Source organism: Spermophilus citellus, assembly GCF_964194105.1.
Source record: "Spermophilus citellus genome assembly, chromosome: 11".
NCBI classification, from domain to species: Eukaryota; Metazoa; Chordata; class Mammalia; order Rodentia; family Sciuridae; genus Spermophilus; species Spermophilus citellus.
Genome location: NC_138192.1, coordinates 75,389,891 through 75,413,349, shown reverse-complemented (window position 1 = coordinate 75,413,349; position 23,459 = coordinate 75,389,891). Strand labels below are relative to the sequence as shown.

Genomic DNA, 23,459 nt, shown 5'->3' with positions numbered 1-23,459 from the left:
TTCCTTTAATATTTTTTGCATGCAGGGTATGATAACTGAGTGCCATTTCCCTTGAACTCAAGTGATTCAAAGCAGGTTTTCTCATGTGGAATGATTTTTTAATTTTCTTGTATAATCTAAGTGGTTTTGAGGACAGAAAAGAGATATTATTTTCATCAGCTCTCTTAGAAGTTTCTGAAGCATAACCTTACAGACTTTTAAAAATCCTGATTCTTATTATTCTTAACTATCACAGGAAAAATAGCATTGAGTAGAGTTATCACATATTTATATCGACTGGACCTTTTAAGTATGAGATGACTAATTAATTGAACCTTTATATTTTAGGTGTAAGTAAGCAATTGTGGTATAATTATAATTTTCCTTATTTAAGGGACAGAAGGGTGTGGCCAGCTTCTGAAACTATATTGCAGCTATTGATAAAAATTCTAAAGTTAAAGGTTCAGATTATACTTACTTACAGCACAAGGGCTTCTGTCTTAAAAATATAAGCTTTATGTTTGATTTAGGCCAATTATATCTAAATTACAACTCAAGTAATTTTACTTCTGGTATTTGTTTCACATTTGAGAATGTAATTTGTTTCATACTTCTTTAGTCCATTTTGTTCCTGAAAGTGTAAATAACTTCTAGCTGAATTGGCAGGCAGTCTTCACTAAAACTTTTTTAGTTGTTGAGCCTGAGGTGATGAGGTCAATGACCTCTGAAGTTTTAATTCAGAAAAGATGCCCCCTGGCTCATAGAGGTAGGTTATTCAGGTTCTCCTTGATGAGATTTGTCAGCCTAACACATACTAAGTCTTACCTTTCTGCACCCAAAGTTCTAATAAAAGAGGTGGATTTGGGTATGTATGTGTGTTTACATGTATGTTTCTTGTATACATTCTGAGGATAAAAAATGGACAAAAATAAAACTCTTGCCTAGGTGGATCACCAAACTTGTAGTTTCTCCTCTCTATCCCCACTAGACACTCTAATTGTTTCTCATCTAGTGAGATAAACTTTGTAAATTATAAATATTTATCTAAGTGGTTAGATTCTATTTGGTTAAGGAGTTTCCTAGTTCATTTTTACCACAGCATGTGCATACATTTACCAGAAACCTAAGTCATGCTCTTTCTGTCCAATATTCCTTATAATACCAGCTTCTCAGGAGACTAAGGAAGGATGATTCCAAGTTTGAGGTCAGCCAGGGCAACACAGTGAAACCATCTCAAAATAAAATAGAAAAAAAAGGGCTGGGGATATAACTAAGTGGTAGAATAAGCATCTAGCATGTGTGAAACCTTGGGTTCAATCCCCAGTACTGCATGCATGCATAAATAAATGAATAAATAAATATTTCCATAGAGCTAATTATTTCTGTTTCTATTTGTGATGGAGGATTTTGGCCATAAAACCGACCTATTCCCATGTCTGACATGTGACCTAAGAGATTAAATTATAATCAGATAACTTGGTTCCTTTCTTATTCCTAGGTATGGACCCCATTTATAGATTTGAACTTCTAAGGATTTCTGTTTAAATCTTGAGGATTGTGCTGTCATTCTAAATCTCTTACTTAATCATGACTCATTTCTGGAAGCTTTAATGAATTGTCTAGCTGGAAATTAACAGGATGGAAATAGTTAGGTTGGGCTCTAGGCAGAATGATTAGGTTGTCTGCAGTTCTTTACCTTGAACATTTTCTGCTTCCAACTTTAAATGTCTTTATTCAGAGATGAAAGAAAATGCAATTATTGAGTTTTTACTGATGAATTCATACTACAGTGTAAATGACTATTTCTTCCAAAATTTGATAAATTTCAACAGACAATAAACTCTTGGACATATAGGGTGAAACTGTAGAATACCAGGCACTATGGGATACAAGATACTCTTTCCTGGATTATAAACACTGGGAAGCAAGTAGCTGTGTGACATCCTGTTCCTGAGAGTTCTCACTATCTGAGGTATCGATGATACAAGTACAGTGTCCTTGAAGGTGTTTGAGTGCTGTCAGTGCTACCTGTGAGAAGAGTTCTGATCTTCTTCCAAAAATTATCCAATTTTAAAGTTGTACCTAATACAGGTTAATTTGGAAGAAATGACTGAAACTGAACAATAGGCTTTTTTTTTTTTTTAATGGGTACCAGGGATTGAACTCGGGGACACTCGACCACTGAGCCACATCCCCAGCCCTATTTTGAATTTTATTTAGAGACAGGGTCTCACTGAGTTGCTTAGTACCTTGCTAAATTGCTGAGGCTGGCTTTGAACTCACGATCCTCTTGCCTCTACCTCCTGAGCCGCTTGGATCATGGATGTTCATCACCAAGTCAGTTAGCTAAGACCTAGACTTTAAGTTTCTTGGAGATAGGTGAGAGGGAAATTTTGTTGCCATGGAAATAACTATAACATTGTCCTTTCTAAAAAACTATGTGTATTGTCTAAATCATGAAGTAATGAAGAAGTAAAAATCTGGTCCTCTGGCATTATATATTTTTCATTGTTGTTCTTTGTTTTGTTTTATGATATTTTCTTTTCTTTCTTTTTTGGTGCTGGGCATCGAACCCAGGACCTCATGCATGCTAAGCATGACTCCACCACTGAGCTACATCTCTAGCCTATGATCAGTTTTTAAAGATATGTGATATTTGATACATGCAAAAGAATACATGCTATGTGGATATAAAGAGTAATAATAAAATGAACATCCACACACTTACTACCCAACTTAGCTAAAATATTATTACTATCGTTGCACTGATTTTTGCTTTTAATGTAGCCTGATCTGCTAGATTCCTAATGAGCAGTAGGGACTTTTCCTACTGGGCTGAACATTTTATAGCAATTATCTCATTATCATTCCTAACTAGGTTCACTAAAACCTCAGTGAGATCCAGCACTTAGTAAATGGCAAAGTTGAAATTAAAACCATTTCTGCCTCCAAAACCATATTCTTTCACATTTGATATATGTCCATTCATTCATTCTTTTATTTGTTCATTTTCTTATTCATTGAATACTATGTTTCAGGCAAAATTTAAAAAATAACAGCTTTGTTGTTGTTGCAATGGAAAACAAACCCAGGGCATTTCATGGGGGTGGAAACTGGGGATTGAATTAAGGGGCACTTGGCCACTGAGCCATATCCCAGCCCTGTTTTGTATTTTATTTAGAAACAGGGTCTCACTAAGTTGCTTAATGCCTTGCTTTTCTGAGGCTGGCTTTGAACTTGGGATCCTCTTGCCTCAGCCTTTCGAGCCCCTGGGATTACAGGCATGCACCACCATGCCTGGCACCAGACTTTGCATATGCTAAGCATGTGATTTACCACCAAGATATATTCCCAACCTGTCAAAAAGCTGCTGTACTGACATGTAATTCACATACTATACAATTCCGCCATTTAACATGTACAGTTAAATTGGATTTTAGTATATTCAGAGTTGTGCAACCATACTCTCAATCATTTTTAATATTTTCATCACCATAGAAAGAAACCTAATATCCTTATCTGTCCCCCTCCAATTTTCCCACCTCATTCCATATTCTAACAAACCGTTAATTGGTGAATTCTGTAGATTCACCAATTTTTTAATATTTCATATAAATGGAATCATATATCATATGCCATTGTGCCTGTCTTCTTACACAGAGCATGCTTTCAAGCTTTATCTATGTTTTAGCATATATCAATACTTAATTCCTTTTTATTGCTCAATATATGGATATACAGCATTGTGTTTATCCATTCATCAGTAAATGGAAATTTGGGTTGTTTCCATCTTTTGTTTATTGTGAATAATGCTGCTGTGAACATTGGTATATAAGGTTTTACAAACAAACACAAAAATCTGATCCCCATCCACCATGCTAAAAACATATTAAGCAAAAGAAACCAGCTATGAAAGAATGCACAAATGTTTTCATTTCTCTTGGGTACCTACCTATAAGTGGAATTAGTAGAGGGTCATATGGCAATTCCAGTTAGGATTTTAAGGAACCAAAATCCTGTTTCCAAAAATGATCACACTTTTACATTTCTATAGTAGTTCATAAGTTCCATTTTCTCCACATCTTTGCCAGTTGTCTGCCTTTTCATTGTAGCTATACTACTGGGTGTGAAGTGTGGCATTTTATTTGTGGTCTAACAACTAATAATATTGAGCACCTTTTTATGTGTATATTGGCCATTTGTATAATCTTCTTCAGAAAAACATCTATACAGAATCTTTACCCATTTTTAAATTGGTTGTCTTTTATTATTGAGTTATAAGAGTTCTTCATATATGCGAAATATGATTACCTTATTAGATATGTGATTTTCAAATATTTTTCACTGTCTTGATGATGTTCTTTGAAGAATCGGACTTTAATATTGTCCCATTTATCTATTTTTTCTTGTGCTGCTTGTGCTTTTTGTATTATGTCTAAAAAATTATTGCCTAAAGCAAGATCATGAAGAGTTGTGTCTATTTTCTTCTAAGAGTTTTATAGTTTTAGCTCTTACATTTAGGTCTTTGATATTTAATGCCATTTTTTAATCTTACATTTTTAAGATCTTTTACCTTGAGAAGAGATATTATCAAACAACAGCTTTAATTTTTTTTTTTTTTGTATTTTTAGTTGTCGATGGACCTTTATTTTATTCATTTATATTTTGTGTTGAGACTTGATCCCAGGGCCTCACACATGCCAGGCCAGTGCTCCACCACTGATCCACAACTCCAGCCCCCAACTTTATTTTTCATTGCTAACATTTGGCATGTTTCCTTCGAAAGTTTTCATATACTGTACATGTGTACACGCTCTTCTGCATCGTGTGTATGAACACAGTGAACACGGTTCACACACATTCTCTTTTTTAAGCCAGATGGAAGTTTCATTGACTTTGACTTTCTGATTGGAAATGCAAGCTGCTTTCACTAAAGGAAGGATAGAGTCACAAGTGGAACATCTCACTTTAGAAATAGAATATAGAGCTGGGGGTGTAGCTCAGGTAGTAGAGCCCATGCCTAATGTGTGAGGATCTGGGTTTGATCTCCAGCACCAAAAAAGAAAAGAGAAAAAATAGAATACAATTTTTGTAAATAGAACTATAAACAGATTGTGTATTTGATTACTACCCAAGATAATGCTCCAGAAAATCCATTCATGCCTCTATCCGGTCAGTCTCTTAGCCTACTTCCCTGACGCAACTATAGTTCTGAGTTCTGTCTTAAGTTTTGTTTGTACTTGAATTTCATATAAATGGAATATCAAAATGCATTCTTTCATGACTGGCTTCTTTTGCTTAACATGCTTTCAAGTAGTTATCCTTGTTGTTATGTGGGAATCAGATTTGTCTGCATTTTTTTTTTTTATAATTTGGCTGAGTTATTACTCCATTGTATAATTGTATAACATTTTGTTTATCCATTCTTCTGTTGGTGAACATTTGGGTTGTTTCCATATTTTGTTTGTTATAAATATGTTGCTATAAATGTTGTATCAATCTTTTTGTCAACATGTTTTCTTTTGGGGGGTTACTAATAGTAGAATAGGGTAGATGTACGTTCAACTTAAAAGAAACTGCCAATTACTTCTTAGAAGTGGACAGGACTTCTTACTCTCCTATTAGCAGTGTGTAAGTATTCCAGTTATTGCACATCCTCACTAATGTTCAAAATTCTTAATGTTTTTGCTCTTAGTCATTCTAGTTAGTATGAAATGGTATGTTATTGTGGTGGTTTTTTCTGCTTTTTATTTTTGTGGTCATGCTGAGGATTGAACCCAGGGCCTTGTGCATGCTAGGCAAGTACTCTACCAACTTAGCTATATCCCTAGCCTGTTATTGTGGTTTTAATTTGCTTTTCCCTGATGCCTAAAAGTATTGAGTATCTTTTCATATGGTTTACAGGTTTTTCTTGTATTTTTTTTTTTTTTTAGAGAAAGAGAGAGAGAGAGAGAGAGAATTTTTTAATATTTATTTTTTAGTTCTTGGCGGACACAACATCTTTGTATGTGGTGCTGAGGATCGAACTCGGGCCGCACGCATGCCAGGGGAGCGCGCTACCGCTTGAGCCACATCCCCAACCCTTCTTGTATCTTTTTTGTGAAATATTTGTTTAAGTCTTTTGCCTACCTTTTTTTATGTTATTCATATTTGTTATTGATTTATAGTTCTTTATACATCATGGATATGGTTTTTGTCAGATACATGTGTACATGTGTTATATTTTTCATAGTCTCTGACTGATTACATTATTATTTTTCTTCATGGTGTTTGGAGTAGTTTTTTTTTTTTTAAAGAAAATTTGACTATATATAGTTTCTTGGATGTATCCAGAAACTTATTTGGGAATAAATTTAAATGTCTTTCCAAATTGACAAAACCAAGTTTAAAACTCTAAATGGGCTGACCTGTAAGTTCTTTCTAAAGATTTCTCTGGTAAGTACCTATTATTTTTTGTTAAAAACTAACCACAGGTCAGTTTACTATTCACCTGACTGATTTACCTCCTTCAGAGTGTGTTTACTTCTGAGTAGATGGAAATTATAAAACCCAAAATGTATTTATTGCTAGCAAAGGGCTAAAGTAATCTCCTCATGTTGCAGATAAAGTTCCGCAGCCATGTGCAAACATACTTCATAGAGGACACATCCTTTCTTTTGTGTCTTGTTTTTAATCTACATAGTGCCTTCACCTTAGTTAGCACTCCAAAGCCCTATGAAATAGATAGGTCAGTTGTTGGGATCCCAAGGAAACCAAGAATTGGATTGGCTTATGATTATTTAGGTCAACAGGCTTCCAAACCCAGAATCTTTCCACTGTCCCAAGTTTCTTCTTTTTAGTTTATGGATGTGTGCACATGTGTGGGCACACACACATGCCCTCTCCCCGTATAGGTGCAGCAGAAATCTTACTTGTTAATTGGAGCATTTAGCAATCTTTGTGGCCAGAATCTGTAGCTACCCAGCTCCCTAACTGAAGAAGTCTATTTGCATCTTCCTCTATAAGCTGATCTTGTGCATCTTTAAATTGCTCCTCTGTCTCCCATCTCCAGGGGTATCTGTACGGTCCCAACTTTATGCCTACATACTTAACGTGAATATGTAAACGTATGCTCACAAGTTAAAAGTGTTGTATGATAGGTACACAGGGATTTTGATACCTCTTTTATTAGCCTGTTCTGGCAGCTATAACAAAATCCCTTAGACTGGGTACTTCATAATATAAATTTATTGTTCATAATTCTGGGAAGCTCAAGATCAAGGTGCCAGCAGATTTCCAGGGTGATAATGGGATAATGGTGCCTTGTTGCTGTACCCTCACATGGAGGAAGGGACAAGATATTTACCTTCAACCTCTTCTATAAGGTTACCAAGCCTATTCATGAGGACAGAAGTCCCAAGATTTAATCATGTCCCATAGGTCCTACCTCTTGATACTGTCACCCTGGGGAATAGGTTCTAAACTATGAATTTGGGGGGAATACCAACATTGAGACCATAGCACTTCCTTTACCCTAGATGTAAATATGTATAGTTTTATATCACAACAGCCAGCTGTATTTTATCACTTAGCAATGAACATTGCAGTTTGTTCTTTTTAAACTAGTACTATCTTAGACTATTTTAGAAAGAACTATTTCCTATTGCTTAATGAAAGTAAGAATGTTTGGTTGATGGTCTGTAGGACAGAGTTACTGTTGCTATTTCTCTTGAGTCAGTGCTAGTGACAGCTCATTTAGGAACACTTATTGATTTGTTCTGGGTATTTAAAATACACATATTTTGGGGGCTATGGATGTAGCTCAGTGGTAGAATGTTCAATTAGTATGCACAATACCCTGGGTTCAATTCACAGTACTACTGAAACAAAACAAAACCCCCACATATTTTGTACATCTGCTTGAGTAACTGCATAGCCTTAAATAAATTGAAGTTAGATTTTTTAGTGAGGGAAGTTTTTATAGTGAGTTCCATGATAAGATATTTTGCGGTTGGAGGGAAAGGGTTCTAAACTACAGAGACAAGAGATCAAAGAAAGCCAGAAGCAAGGGACTTGGATAAACAGGGCCCAGTCTATACTCTTTGCGGACCCTGCCCCTGGGGTAGGATTGTGAGGGCAGAAGGTTGAACTGGCCAAATCCTATGTACAGCCTCAGCCTCGGGCACATTGGAGGCCAGTGACACTTTAATATCACATCCTTTCCCCACTAACTTTTCCTGCTAACTTTAGTTGGTTTATTTTCTCATTAAAAAATGGTGTGACATAAGATTAAATGTACATTCTTTCCATTTTTGTCACATAATGGTGACCCTTATTCTAAATGGGATTTATTCCCCTTTGTCTTTTTAATTCAGTTTTAGAACAACTACAACAAAATGGCAGTACTGAAAAATAAAAGTGTCTAAGTATGTTTCAATATTAGTGTTTCCATTTCTTTAAGAAAAATAAGTAGCAGATCTATACCCCCCTCTTCTGCCCCCACGTCAGGGATGAAACCCAGGGCCTTATGCATGCTACTCAAACATTCCTCTAGTAAGCTGTGCTCCCAGCCCCCTAAGCAGCAGATTTGCTGAGGAAAACTTACGGATTACAGGGTTAGAAGCTGAATTTGGTGATGAGGTGAGTGAAAAAATTCACCAAAGATATGGCATGTTATGTAATGTAAATCATCAGAAGCAGCAAGATGTCAAATCTGGCAATGTCCATTTAAATCTATGTAGTTGTGTATTGTGGATGGTTTATTATAAACCACCCACAATATACACAATATACATCTTTGTTTGTTTTTTGTTTTGCTGTGCTGGGAATTGGAACCAGGGCCTAAGGCCTAACAGGCAAGAAGATCTTTACCACTAAGCTACATTCCCAGTAGCCCTGACTCCCATTACTTTTTTACATTTAAAAAAATTTGAAACAGAATCTCACTAAATTGTACAGGCTGGCCTTATATTTGTGATTCTCCTGTCTTAGCTTCCCAAGTAGCTGGCATTACAGCTATGTGCCACCATGCCTGGCTAAATTTTATGTATCTTGATGTCTATTATTTCCAATAATTAGCTATATTTGGTTAGTTTTTTTTTTAGTGTGTGTGTGTGTGTGTGTACGCACGCTTGCGTGTGTGTATGCTTTTTAAAGTTTGAATCCACAGATGACTAATGTCAACCAGCTAAAAAATAGATTTAAACTATAAAAATTATCAAATTTGCTGTGAGGAGGAATGTATGAAGGAGGACTTAGTCTGTAAAGAAATCCAAGACTGGTTCTCTCTGTTGTCATTTTTGAGTAGTTTATACATTCATATTATTCCAGAATTTAAAAGGTGCAACAAGGTATGCTATTAAATTTTTTTCTTCCAGTTCTTCAGTTTCTCTTTCTAATATACAACTAATGTTTTAATCTTTAACTCACTTTGATTTTGGTAAACTTAAGTAAAATATTTTGACATATTTGTGATCAAATGTGTAGCTAATATTTTTCATTCTGTTTATGTAATTTGTCATGATTTAATGGCAACTTGCATTGCTTTATTAAAAGTATATAATTTGCTTCTATTTAACTGTTTTCTATTGAGCATTTGAATTTTTTCAGTTCAATTTTGTTCTTATTAAAATTAGCAAACAAACTGGGTTTATGGCTCAGTGGTAGAGCACTTGCCTATCATCCATGAGCACCCATCCTCCTATACCCCCTACCCCCTCTCACACACACACACACACACACACACACACACACACACACACTAAATAAACACATATGCACTTACATAATAAAAATAAAATTGCAAACAAATTGGCATGGTGGTGCATAACTGTTATCTCAGCTATTTGGGAAATTGAGGCAGGAAATTGCAACCTTCAGACCAGCCTGGACAACTTCATGAGACAGTCTCAAAATAAAGATGTCTGGAATATAGCTCAGTGGTACAGTGCCCCTGAGTTCAATTCCCAGCACAACAAAACAAAATATTAGCAAACATCATATTTGTATAAATACAGGTACTATTTTTTTCATTGAAAATTTACAATGTTCATGAAATTCTATACATTAAATGTATAATTTGTAAGCAGTGCTTTTTTCCTTTGAAAAGTTGTTATTCTCTTAATGCTATCACTTAAAATTAGCAGAGTTTTAGAATAGAGGAAATGTATTTGTTTCTCAGAGGGAGAAGATTCAGTTGAAGGGTATGATAACATCATAATCTTTATGTTGCTTAGTTACTTACCAGTATAATAAACTAATTCAGATTTTATTGCCCTTCCCCCTATCTCCAGTTTAATATGTTTAAGATAGTGGTCAACATCAAAGTTTTTAAAAGGACAGTGCATATTTGCCCTTTAAATGATATAAACATCCAAAGTTTTAGACATATAGCAGTCATCAGTCTAAACTATTATTTATTTATTTATTTAGTCTAAATTTATTCAGTGTTCCTGGATAGTATTTACTTACATGTTTCTAGGCTTATCATAAGGTTTTTAAAAAATGTTTACTGGTTTTTAAATATATACAAACTACATAATTGCTGGAAGTTTTGCTCTTTCTAGTACAGTAGAATAAGTAGATAAGAAATAAACTATAGTCGTATGCCTTGCTATAATGTGTCATCGTTTCATTGTTTGTATGTTCCCTTGCCAGGTTAGGTATGTTTATAAATGCATATCAGTTTAGTTTTGTGTTCATGTCCAATGCATTTTTGTATCTTACTGTAAGGTAACTAACTTTTAAAACATAGAACAATTAAGGGGAATGTATTTGAAAATGTTGTCACCTCCTCTCTATTGTACTGTTTTAGTAGAATTTTAGTAGATAGTTTGTTATTTGTACAGATGGAAAGAAATATGAAGAATTGTTAAAGAAGAACAAATCTTAATAAACTGGCATTTGTTTCCAAAAGTGGCCATGGTAGAAGGGAGGTTGGATGAGAGGGAACTTGGAGTTGGGGAATGCAGATTGTACTTCTCCTGCTCTGCCGGATATTATAATTTACTAATAATTAAAAGCATGAAAGAACTTTGTATTTATTTAAACAAAATGTTCACATATAACACTTAGCACCTAGGGCTGACACTGTCTGATGGTAGCAAATTTGGGGGATTATGATTAAAATTTGTAGTCCTGTTCTATTCTTCTTCTTTTTTAAAAAAAATCTGCTTGGAATATAAAACACATTTCCCAAAGATAGTCTTTGCAACAATTATTTAAACAAAAGATTTCAGGGAAGTAGTAAACTTTTCCAATTGGTTTGGTCTTTAATACTAGCTACAGGAGTAATTACTTGGATTATCATTTTAACATAATTTTTCCCTCAGCAATCCTTTTGAAAGTATTGTTTGCTTAGATTCAAAAACATTGATATGCTCCCTTCTGCCTGCAGTGCAACAGATTAAAAGAGAGAGAAATGCAGGCATATCAACATATAAAACTGGGTCAGTACATTGTTGGGGGACCTGTGTGCCAGTGGTCTGAATTGCTTTGAGTCGGGGAGTTACAGGAAACAGTGTTCCTATCGAGAGTGTGTGCAAGTGTGCCCTCAAATCGCTGCATTCCTTATTTGGTAGACAAAAGAGGGATTTAGGCCCTGGGGAATCCAGGAAAGAGGAAAGGATCTAGTGTCAGTGTTGGCAGTTGTGGATTATGACAAGAGGAAATGGTCAAAGTTGGAACTTGTGTAACTGAGGGGTTTTGTAGCCCCAGAGTGGTTTGGAAAATGCGCCAAGCAACACAACATTGCTGCTCTTTGGAAAGGGTTGTGAGTTTTACATAAATGAGCAGGACTATTGTTGTGAAGTTAAAACATGGATATGCTATTGAGGTTGCCTATGCAGTTTTTTGGGTATTGTTTGTAGCATTTTGATACCCATGGAATCACAGTGCCCCCAATGAGGCACACATTTCATATTTCACATGGTACATGCATTGAAGTTGTTATGATTACTTAATGATTATATGAATATGATTATGAATATTGTATGAATAGAGTTATGATTATATATATATAATGTAAACAACCACAGTTTAAGATGACTGTATAAATTGGATTTTTTCACTTCATGAAAAGAGATAATATATATTTTATTTATTTTTATGTATCCATAGCTACACATCTTTTCTTTCTTACAGATGTCAAAAAGGAGTTGGTAGTATTTATTTTAAACATTCTTTGTTTTCTTTACTAGTTAACACATTTCAGATGCAAATATGCTATGATTATCCAAATTCAAATCTTTTATCACTCACCACTAAGAGTATGGAATGTGGCTTTGATCTGAGGGTGTTGTACTCATGGTAACTAGATAGATGTTCCATTTCTCAGCTCTTCATACAAGAGTTTTTCTGGTTTTGTCTGAAATGATACCGAAATTTATCTTTCTAAATTTCCTCCTTTTGTGTGGGATAGCTAGCTATCTGTGTATCTGTCTTAGAGTTCTCTCAGGCTCATCTATTTTAGAATTTGAATCGGAGACTTCCCTCTCTCTAACTTGAGATACTTCTGAGGGGCCAAAGTGTTGTTAATTGTTCTACAATCCAAGGAAGTAGAAGCAAGTGGCTAGGCTAAGGGAATGCTTTCTAAGAAACATTATAGATCTGGGTTATAGCTCCAGTATATAAAAGATACCAGGCTTTTGTCATATTTTCCCCTTTCACTGGGGAGGTACCCTACTGCCACATCTGCCTTCACATTTGTTTTCCAAACTAGGCTTATTAGTTTTGCTATTTTTAATATGGCTGGGTTTATCTTGGTTAAGATTGGTCTGAGGAACAATCTTGACATTTTAAATAGAAACAAACCCAGACATAGGTTGGCCTGTGACAGGAACCATCTCTCAGAGCATTAGATAAAGCGTCAGCTAAAGCATCCTTCTCCAATGAATAAGAAGGAGGTGTAAAGGTGTGTGTGTGAGAGAGAGGTGGGGGGGAGGGAGGGAGGGAGAGAGGGAGAAATGGAAGTTTTTTCTTATTTACATCAACACGCAGGCTCTGGTGTGGAATTGCCTCTGTCTCTTTTCCTTTGCCTGCAGGCTGGGGGTTCTCAGGTCATCTTTACAAACCCACTGGAGATAGTGAAGATTCGCCTGCAGGTGGCCGGAGAGATCACCACAGGACCCAGAGTCAGTGCCCTGAATGTGCTACGGGACTTGGGACTTTTTGGTCTGTATAAGGTGGGTTGATTCCCTTGGGCTAGCTCAGCAAAGAAGTTATAATGTACTCAGTATAAATGTGAAAGAATGTGAAAACCAGACTTCGTCCCCACTAGTTTGAATAGCAATCTTGTCCAATAGGGTTGTCCATGGAGTAGAAAATCAAACAAAAAGAAAAAATCAGGACGCTGCTATTAAAGGCAGTGGGATACACAAGCATATTCTCCTGTTGTCATCTGCAGCTTTTGTGAAGCCTCTGGCAGGGAGGCCTGCATTGCAGACCTGCTGGCTTCGGGCTCTCAGCCTTTAATTCCATGGGGGCTTGGGAAGTTTCTTTGGTATTCTCTTTGCTGGGGGTTTAGAACTTCAAAATAGTCTTTATTTTGAATCTGAGTTATCTCTATTATCCTCCCAATAGGAGCTTCTCTTTGTCTTAATAATTTGACCACAGTCAAACAGTAGTAGAGTTTGGTAGGATTCAGATCTTTAAGAAGTTAAGTGGTAGGATTTGTCAATAATGAATTCCATTTAAAAAAAAAAAGTGTACTATACTTTAGCAAAATGCCAGTCAACAGATCCTTCCCTGCAGGTATACTTACTCCCATCATTACAGATCAGATGTAATGGAGCAGAAGCTATTATTTTTCTTAAACAAGGAAGAGTATTTCTTTCCATTCCTTTGCCTCGTATAAGGGGGAATACATAAATTTAGTCACTCTAGGCAATTGTGTTTCCACAGCATCCGATTTATTTATAGATCCATCATTGCAGGAATGTGTAAATTTGCTTCAGTAGCTGAAAATTAGAAATTAGACATTCTCTAGATTAGAATCACACAGCTACAGGGTTCTCTGGAGACCAGCAAACAATGATGCTTATCTCGAGAGAGTTTTTGCACACTTTGCTCCTCCCTGTCCACCTCTAATTTCCATCCTTTTTAGAATTCCCTTTCAGAGATGAATTTATGAATATTTTTTCTCTGTGTATTATCCTTTAGAGTCCTTGAATTTTTTTTTTTTTTTTCCCGTTTTGCTTGCCTTTTCCTTAGGAGCAAGTGCTGGATTGCTGTGGACAAAGTTGAGAAAGGTGGTCATTGTGACCTTAGTCACTGGGACAAGCTATCACTTTTTCTACTCTCATGGAAACATCCTGCTAAAATATTTGTCTGGGTTTCCCCTAGTCCACTTCTAGTTAGCACATTGATAATAAAGAGGGAAAAATTCCTTAGAATAGTTACTCTCACCCCTGCCTATGTAGCCTTTTATCTTGCATGGAAAGAACTCTTAAACTGATAGAGATCAAATTGATAATTTGATAGTCTTTTTGGGCTATCTTTACTAATTATTTAGGAATTAAGCTATTAATCTTGGAATTTAAAGTCTAAACCCTCCCCTACAACTCTGCCCTCAACTTTCTTCCCCTTCCAAAGCCAAATAAAATAAGCAACCTGTAGGTTTGAGAATTAAATTTTTATGAATCTCAAAAAATTGAATGTAATTAAATGATATAACTTTTCAGTTATGCCAACATTAATAAGTTATAAAGATTTCTAGAGCCCTATGCTTGTAATTAATATTGTACTATATGCTCATAAATTTAAGAGGGTAGATCTCATCCTATGTATTTTTACCACAACAAAAATCAAATTGATTAATTTAAAAAAATCTGAATCTAAACTAGAAATACCAGAAAATTCTTGTTTGTGAGAATACTATCATTGCCCAGTTATTAAGTTATTAAGTTTGTGAGAATACTATCATTGCCCAGTTATTAAGTCCACTCCATTAAGTTCTGTGCTTACATTCATCTCTCCCACCCCCATTTCCCTTCCACATCAGTTCTAATACTGTTTGAGGGACACCTCAGGCTGAAAGCCCTCTGGATCCCATTTGAGCATTCACACCCTGTTTACACATTGTTTTGTACTATTTCCTGACTCTGTGACAGGGTGCCAAAGCGTGTTTCCTCCGAGACATTCCCTTCTCTGCAATCTATTTTCCTGTTTATGCTCATTGCAAACTACTTCTGGCTGATGAAAATGGACACGTGAAAGGTTTAAATCTCCTTGCAGCTGGAGCCATGGCAGGTAACTACAGAATATTTTAACCCAAAGAATTCTCCTCCCATTGTCTTTGAGAAGTACAGAATCTCTATGTACTTTCCCCCTTTCTTTTTAGAAAAGTTATTGTTTGTATCTGACTTAGTTAAATATGATTGCCTTTTCTCTTTTGTGGGATGTGCTGTAATTCTGATGAGAGTTAATTACATTTGCATAATGTGGATAAACAGCTTAATGCAGCTTAGCAACTTGGAGCCAAATTAGATCTGCCCATCTAAATTGGGCTTTCATCATTAACATGTTTCTTGGTCTCCCTCTCCCCTGAAACCTTGGGTGCCACCAAGCTAAGCATTAAGATGGAAAAGTTCTCATCAAATCAGCTGCTTTGTTACACCCCATGCTGATGCACAGGTCTTGCATGCCCTTACATCCTAGCACTATATATTGGAGTTTATGTGATTTGGCCCAAAATTGAGTTCTCTTTGTGAAGCTGTCCCTATTCTTCCTGACATTGATTTTCATCAAGATCCTTAACTTTTGTCTCTTGTCTTTTCTTTTTTTTGTACCAGGGATTGAACCCAGGGGCACTTAACCACTGAGCCACATTTCCAGCCCTTTCTCATGTTTTATTTTGAAATAGGGTTTCACTAAGTTGCTTAGGGCCTTGCAAAATTGCTGAGGCTGCCTTTGAACTTGGGATCTTCCTGCCTCTGCTTCCTCAGTTGCTGGGATTTTTCTTTTGTTCATAGTTGTTTCTATGTTTTATAATCTGTACTAGGCTAAGTGCTGCTTCAGGATAGGAGTTTCATTCTGTTCATCTTTGCCTTCTATATAGCCAACATAGTAATAATAATAGGAGCTCAATAAATGTCAGTGGAATGAATGAAAATTTTCATCTAGTATAAAATACCAAAGTAGGCACAGAAGAGATTCCATTTGAAAGAAGAGTCTAAGACCTTTTCTTCTGATCTCACAGGTACAGCCTTACTTTTTTTTTTTGTACTGGTGATTGAACCCAGGAGTATTTAACTAATAAGCTATATCCCCATTCCTTTTTATTTTTTGTTTTGAGACCGAGCCCTGCTAAATTGCTGAGGCTGGCTTTGAACTTGATATTCTCTTGTGTCAGCTTCCTGAGCCACTGGTATTACAGGTGTGCATCACTGTGCCTGGCTAGCCTTACTCTTGAGTTAGGAAGGAGCTAACTTGGAACAGAAGGGAGAACCAGGCATCCTTGGCTGTACCAACACTCAAGAAATGACAGAGGAAGGAAAGGTCATGTATTTGTTTTCCATATAGCCAGCAATAAGCCATTATAGAGCTCCATGTGGCTCTGACCAGCTGGGCTCAGGTACCCTGTGTGGTTCTCAGGTGCCGGGTTTATTCTTTTCTGGTGGCTTTGGCTATAAAGCAGGATAGCCTGAGCATGTCCAGAATTATGGTGTGCTCAGTGTGTTCTGAGAGTGTGGAGCTGGACATGTTGTTATTCTTGCCTATAATGGCAGAGGATAGCTTGTGATGATTTAGAAACTCCCTCTGGGAGTTTTGAGCCATAATTTTGGGTTCAGCAAATCCCTTTCCTTTGCCATTAGTAATTTTGGTTAGTTGAATGTTAAAAGTTAGCTCAGTCTTGGCACTGAAGTGTTCATAGAGTTCCTTTCTTATATGCGCCAATCTCCCCTTCTTAAATGGGGGCCAGCATATTCCCTCTAAGTTTTTCCTTGTACTTTCCAATCAGCAGGAAAAAACAGGCAGAGAACATTCTGATCATGGACAGGAATTTGCCAGTGGTTGATTGAACTAAGTAAACATATTCCAAGTCAGCACCATCTTCTTGCCCATAGACATTTGAAGTGTTTTCAGAATGAGATATGATTTTTTCTAATTTTTACCAATAAAGCTTTGCTGGCGGGCACTGAGAACATTTGGAATCCTGTCTCCTAAAGGAGGCAATTTACCTAGTTTCATGTGAATAGGGTGCACCTGTGTGGAGGTATTTGCATCGTTCCTTAATTGAGCCCCCACAAGGCCACCCATTCCATCTGCCTAGTGATGATACAGTAATATTTAGACCAAATTGGATTTCTTCCCCTTGGGGAACGTTATGTAGCTCCTGTGTCCTATTTTGTTTTATAAGTAAAAAGTGTGGTTGTGAAATCCGTCTTGTGTGTCCTGCTGCTGATCAATCTCAATATGACTCCAGGGAGCTCAGGCATAGGAGATAGATAAAAAGCCTTTTGATGATCAGCTCCCCTATTGTTCCTTAACTGGTCACCTGGCCTCCTTTTGCTCCAGTTGTAATGATTCCTGTCTTGTAAGTCTGTCTGAAAAGAGTTATTCAACTCTCAAGTTAGCTGGAGACTCTCAAGTTAGCTCACCCTCCAATAGGTGAGTCAGTGCTTATTAGTATCGCAATTTACCTCATACAGTACAGTTGACAAGATTCAGCAAAAAACACCATAGTTGGGTGTCAGATACATTCAGCAGCTCGTTAAATTGACATTATCCTTATATTTTGTACATAAAATGATCACATTTGAAGAAAAAAGGAGATAAAATAATTGAAACTGAAAGGGAACACTTGGGAATCATCCTGTTACTATTGTTGCATTTTTTTCTTTTCACAGTTCTTTAGGATCATGCAATGTACAATGATTTTCTTCATTCAGAAAGAAAAAGTATTTTTCCTGGATCATACAGTAGCAGCTAATAGGTTCCTAGACGTCCCTTTTTATATTAGTGCCTAGACATCTACTTAAGGAGCTTTGAGTTCCCCATACATGGTTAAAGTTGCAGATTGTATGGTTTAGATGTCAGCAGTATTTCTGTCCTTTTATGCATGAGTTAAATATGTCTCTCCTGAAAGGTGTGCCTGCTGCTTCTCTGGTGACCCCTGCTGATGTCATCAAGACAAGACTGCAAGTGGCTGCCCGTGCTGGCCAGACAACATACAGTGGTGTCATTGACTGTTTCAGAAAGATACTTCGGGAAGAAGGGCCCTCAGCGTTTTGGAAAGGGACTGCAGGTAGAACAGCTAATTGGCTTTAGTGCCTTGCCCCCTGTTACTCAGTGGTTGTCTTTGCCACAGATGTTATGGTTTTAAGCCTACCCCACTCCTCTTTTTCAGCTCGAGTGTTTCGATCGTCTCCCCAGTTTGGGGTTACTTTGGTCACCTACGAACTTCTTCAGCGGTGGTTTTACATTGATTTTGGAGGCCTGTAAGTGCAGCTGCTCAACTATTTTACAAAGAAATCACCAAAACCAAAACAAATGTTTGTTCTATTTACAAAGACATTTTGGAATTCAGAAAACCAGTAAGAAAGAAATTGTTAAGACCAATGCATTTTATTTATTTATTTTTAATATCTTTAATTTTATGTATTTATTTGTATGTGGTCCTTAGGATCAAACCCAGGGCCTCAGGCATTCGAGGCAAGTGCTCTACCACTGAGCCACAATACCAGCCCCACATTTTATTTTTTTACTTTTTAATTTTTGAGTATTAGGAATTGAACTTGGGGGCACTCAACCACTGAGCCACATCCCCAGCCCTATTTTGTATTTTATTTAGAGACAGGGTCTCACTGAGTTGCTTAGTGCCTCACTTTTGCTGAAGCTGGCTTTGAATTCATAGTCCTCCTGCTTCAGCCTCCCAAGCCATGCCACTGCACCCAGCTAGACCAATGCATTTTAAATAGCTTAAAAAGCTTCAGTGTTAAGAGGTAAGACCTTGGCAGAATGATGTAATGCACATAATAATCAGCTATTTGGGGAAAGTTTAGGGAGGCAGCAAATGAAAATGCTTTGTGAATGATCGTCTGTTTTTGTGTAAGCAAGTTTGGAACTTTATGGAGTTAGGTCCTTCAATGTGAATTGTATTATATGGCCTTTCCAGCAGAAGTGATATAAATGTGTACTATTAACACTTTTATGAATTTTCTGCCAAATACCCAAGCCCTTTTGCACCTCAAATATTTCATATTCACCATTATTTATTATTAGATAGTTATAGGTCTTCCTAGAGCTGATATATTGTCAACCTGCCCCTGTCCCCTAGCAGGTTCAAAAAGAGGTTATGCCTGTGGGTATAATCATTGGTAGGATATAGGCAAAAAAATTGGGACACTTGAAGCTTACCCTGGGGAGAAGAGCAGTTACTTGCTACATTTGCTGGGTGGGGAAGTTTTGTCCAAAGCAAGCAATTATCAGCTTTTCAGAAGAAGACCAAATACTGTTTCTGAATGCTCATAGCAAACTGTGAACCTGACTCTTCCTCAGAGGTTAGGTAGGGAATTAGCTGATGAACCAGGAAGTGGAGGGACCCAGACAAAAAAGAATAACAACCTTCAAATTATATCATACAGATATTAAGATTCTATGAAATCATAGAAAAGCCTGAATCTTAAAAAGAACTGGCTGTTTCTCTTTAACTTTTTGACATTTATGAGCTACTATTAAACTACTATTTTAAACTATGTCAAAATAAAGAAAAATGTATGCTTTTATGATTAGTTTCACATATGCTTACTGTAGAAAAAAAAATTTAGGAAATGGAAAAATAGAAAAGTAGAAAAGAGAAAAAAATCTAATTCTACTTTCTGGGGTGTTAATACTTGGGTGTATTTTCTTCTTTTTTTTTGTCATCTATTTATATATGTATATAAGCATTGAAATTGAGACCATTCTCTTCAAATATGTGCATGTAGAGCTTCCAAAGTGCTATAAATCATGGCTAATGCAACAAAGATGACATGGAAATGGTAGATGACATGGAAATGGTTGAAACAAACAAACTTCTTGGCATGTGGGTCAGACTGAAAATGTTCACTTTTAGCCACCCTTGTCAATCTTTTTTTTTTTTTTGTGGTACCAGGGATTGAACCCAGGGCCTTGTGCATGTGAGGCAGGCACTCTACCAACTGAACTATATCCTTAGCCCCACCCTTGTCAATCTTGAGCACACTAACCATTGACTTTTTCCTATCAACAGCAAACCTTCTGGCTCAGAACCAACACCTAAGTCCCGCATCGCAGACCTTCCTCCTGCCAATCCTGATCACATTGGTGGATACAGACTTGCCACAGCCACTATTGCTGGAATTGAAAACAAGTTTGGCCTTTATCTCCCCAAATTTAAGTCTCCTACTGTTGCAGTGGTTCAGCCAAAGGCAGCAGTGGTAACAGCTCAGTGATGAGACACTGTCAAGAATGGCAAAATGGCACCCGAAAAAAGAGGCCTAGGAGAGCAGCCCTGTAGTGTATCCAGTCAGCTGCATGGTGCTGACTGAGCTGGGAAGTCAAACTATTCTTTCTATATGATATATATATATATACATATATTTGTTTATAAAGTAATCATCTGCCCAGGGAAAAACCACAATGCAGTTATAAGCGTTAGTCTTATGTGTTGACATGTTTTCTAAGCCTTGGCATGAATTAGTGTTTTAGACTCTGCTTTGCACAGCTTGTACTTACAGTGACTGTACATATTGTACATCTTTGTACAGAGACATCTTGGCACCTCATCCCAACAAATCACATTTATAGAAATGTAATGCAGTTCTGAGTGGCTTGAAATGTACAGAATGTTTTGAAAGTGTTTTATTAAGAATCACATAAGAATCAATGTATTAAAATTAAATTCATTCTCTTATTGGTGACTTATGGAAATAAAGCATCAATATTGGATGTATTTAATTCCTAGTTTGTTTTCCGTTCTGGAATAAGAAGGTATTTGCTGATAAAAGGCATAATGAGACCCATCACCAAATAAGTAATACTTAGGAAAGGCGCATGCTAGTGGATGCCAGAGGATCAAGCTGATGACTTGGTGTGCTCATGTGTTTCCATTTATATTTAATGTGTGTGTGATCTTCCTCTGTTAATCAACAAGCATTTCTGGGACAGCTCTTCTCCTGTCGGTGTGCATATGGAAACAGGGTGGTTTCCAGCATTACTTGTTTAGGTTTGCTTTCCTCTGACACAGCAGAGCAAAGATCAAGCTTTTGAAAGAGTAAATGACACTTTGACAATTTCCCTTCATATGGTATGATTCCAATAAAAAATAAAAGCACACCAAAATGTATGAATGTAGTTGGATTTTCCTTCATAAATATACTGATAGTGCTTTTTGTACTAATTCACTACTGATTTTAAACAACTCATGGTCAGGTTTACCCTCTTACACATCTTTATAGGAAATAGACAATTTGGTTTCCTAAAGGGATAGGGTGGAATGAGGGGAGGCAAGAAAAAGAAAAGCTCTTTTTTTTTTATGTGGTGATTTGGTGGTATCTAGCTCCTTACTTAGCAGTCCAATAAAAGCTTATTTCATCCAAAAGTCACTCACCAAGGGTGTGATTACTAATTTGGATCTAAACACATATTGATAGCTACATCTATACTTTGCTATGGATGTAATTTGATGTGTAGCCTTAGAATTTATTTACTCTTAACAGTGTTTTGAGAAGACATTGCTATTGCCCATAAGCAATGTAAGTAAGAGAATGTAAGCAAATATTTTCAAGGGGTGAGCCTGGAGATGGACCAGGTTACTTAGTATCCTATGCAACATTCATCAGTTGATGACTGACAGCCCTGTGACTGCAACTATAAGCTTTCTCAAGTCCTTCCAGGAACAAAACACCTAGCTTTGAAAGAAAGTTCTTTCCAGTGTATTAATTAGATTAGTGTCTTTAGAATGGAACAAATACAGTTGTTTTGCTATACTACTCATTAAAAATATACAAATAGTCTATAGATGTATAATTACATATATGTGTGTATAGAATAAGAGGTGAAAGTGCCCTCTTTACCCTGCCCCGCTTCCTTCCCTAGAGTTAATAATTGCTAACAAATTATATATTTGTAGTCTGTTTTCCACACTTACATAGTATATGTACATATTTATATTTTTAAAACCAGAATTATGTTGTATATGTTATTCTGATACATTTATTTACTTAGTACATCTGAACTCTTTCCATGTCAGCTGCATAGTGTTTCATTTTATGAATTATGAAAAATTTGGTAAATATTACATTATTGGTACTTATTCATTTTCTTCACTATCACAAACAATGCTGGAGTGAATGGAAAACATCTTTGTATGAATATACTGAGGATATATGCTATTGTTTCATTAGGATGCAGAATGGAAATGGAAAATTCACAAGACAAATGAGAGTTTTTGTGATACTGGGGATCAAACCCGGGGCCTCATACATGCTACATTTCCTAGTCCAAGATAATTTTTATATTTTTGTACATAATACCACATTGTTCTTCAAAAAGCTTTTATTAATTTACTTTCTTTTTAAAATATTTTTTAGTTGTTGATGGACCTTTATTTTATTTATGTGTATGTGGTGCTGAGAATTGAACCCAGTGCCTCATTGCATGCTAGGCAAGCGCTCTACCACTGAGCCACAACCCCAGCCCCTAATTTACTTTCCTATAAGCAGAGTATGAGAATGCTCAATTCTTAGGAAAATCAGTGGCAGGTGTGATCCTTGTTGTTTTAATTTTTGTTTTCCTAATTACTAGTGGGATTGAATGTCTTTTCATATTTACTGGTCATTTGTATATTTTCTTGTTAAGGAATATATAGAAAGAAACATGTATATGCATATTTTAAGCAATCGTAAAAAGAACTCCATGTGATTAACCAGGTCAAGAAACAGAATGTTTCCAGCCATAGGAGTTCTTCCATATGCTCCTCTCTAACTCTTTCTCTCTACTTTAAAACCATCCATACTCTTTTATTTCTTTGCTTTTCTTTATACTTTTACCACCCATGTATATTCCTAAACAATATATTCCTATAGTTGAAATTTGTATAAATCAAATTATATTGTAAACCTTTAAAATTTATTTTGCTAAATATTATGTTTGTAGGATTCATGTCATTGTGTGTAGCTATAGTTTATTTCATTGTTTAGCTATATTTATTTTTCATTTTACTCTTGATGGACATTTGGATTTTTTCTAGTTTGGGGATTACAGACAGTGCTGCTATGGATATTGTGAACATGTATTCTGGACTATGCATCTTTAAAAGATAAGATGCTAAGAGTGGAACCACAGAGTTACCAGGCTTATTATATTTTTAATTTTACTAGATCATGTCAGACTGTTTTCCAAAGATTCTTGTACTAATTTACATGTTCCCAAGGGTATAATGGCTTTTTGATTTTTACCCAAAAAAGTAGATGTATAATGGTATCTTGTTTTTGATTAGCATTTTCATATGTCAAATGAGGCCGAACATCTTTCATGTTTAT

The 23,459-nt window shown here is 36.2% G+C and overlaps 1 protein-coding gene across 2 annotated transcripts in view; it reads left to right on the top strand.

The window, feature by feature from the left end:
• The window catches only part of SLC25A12 (solute carrier family 25 member 12), an 84,348-nt gene extending 63,086 nt beyond the window's left edge, over positions 1-21,262 (top strand). For both annotated transcript variants that reach the window (XM_081262223.1, XM_081262224.1), the window contains 5 exons: positions 12,999-13,139; positions 15,066-15,204; positions 18,044-18,202; positions 18,305-18,395; positions 20,168-21,262. In XM_081262223.1, coding sequence (XP_081118349.1) covers positions 12,999-13,139; positions 15,066-15,204; positions 18,044-18,202; positions 18,305-18,395; positions 20,168-20,369 — 732 coding nt within the window. In that variant the 3' untranslated portion in view covers positions 20,370-21,262. The remainder of the gene's footprint in view (positions 1-12,998; positions 13,140-15,065; positions 15,205-18,043; positions 18,203-18,304; positions 18,396-20,167) is intronic.
• The last annotated feature ends 2,197 nt before the right edge of the window (positions 21,263-23,459 follow it).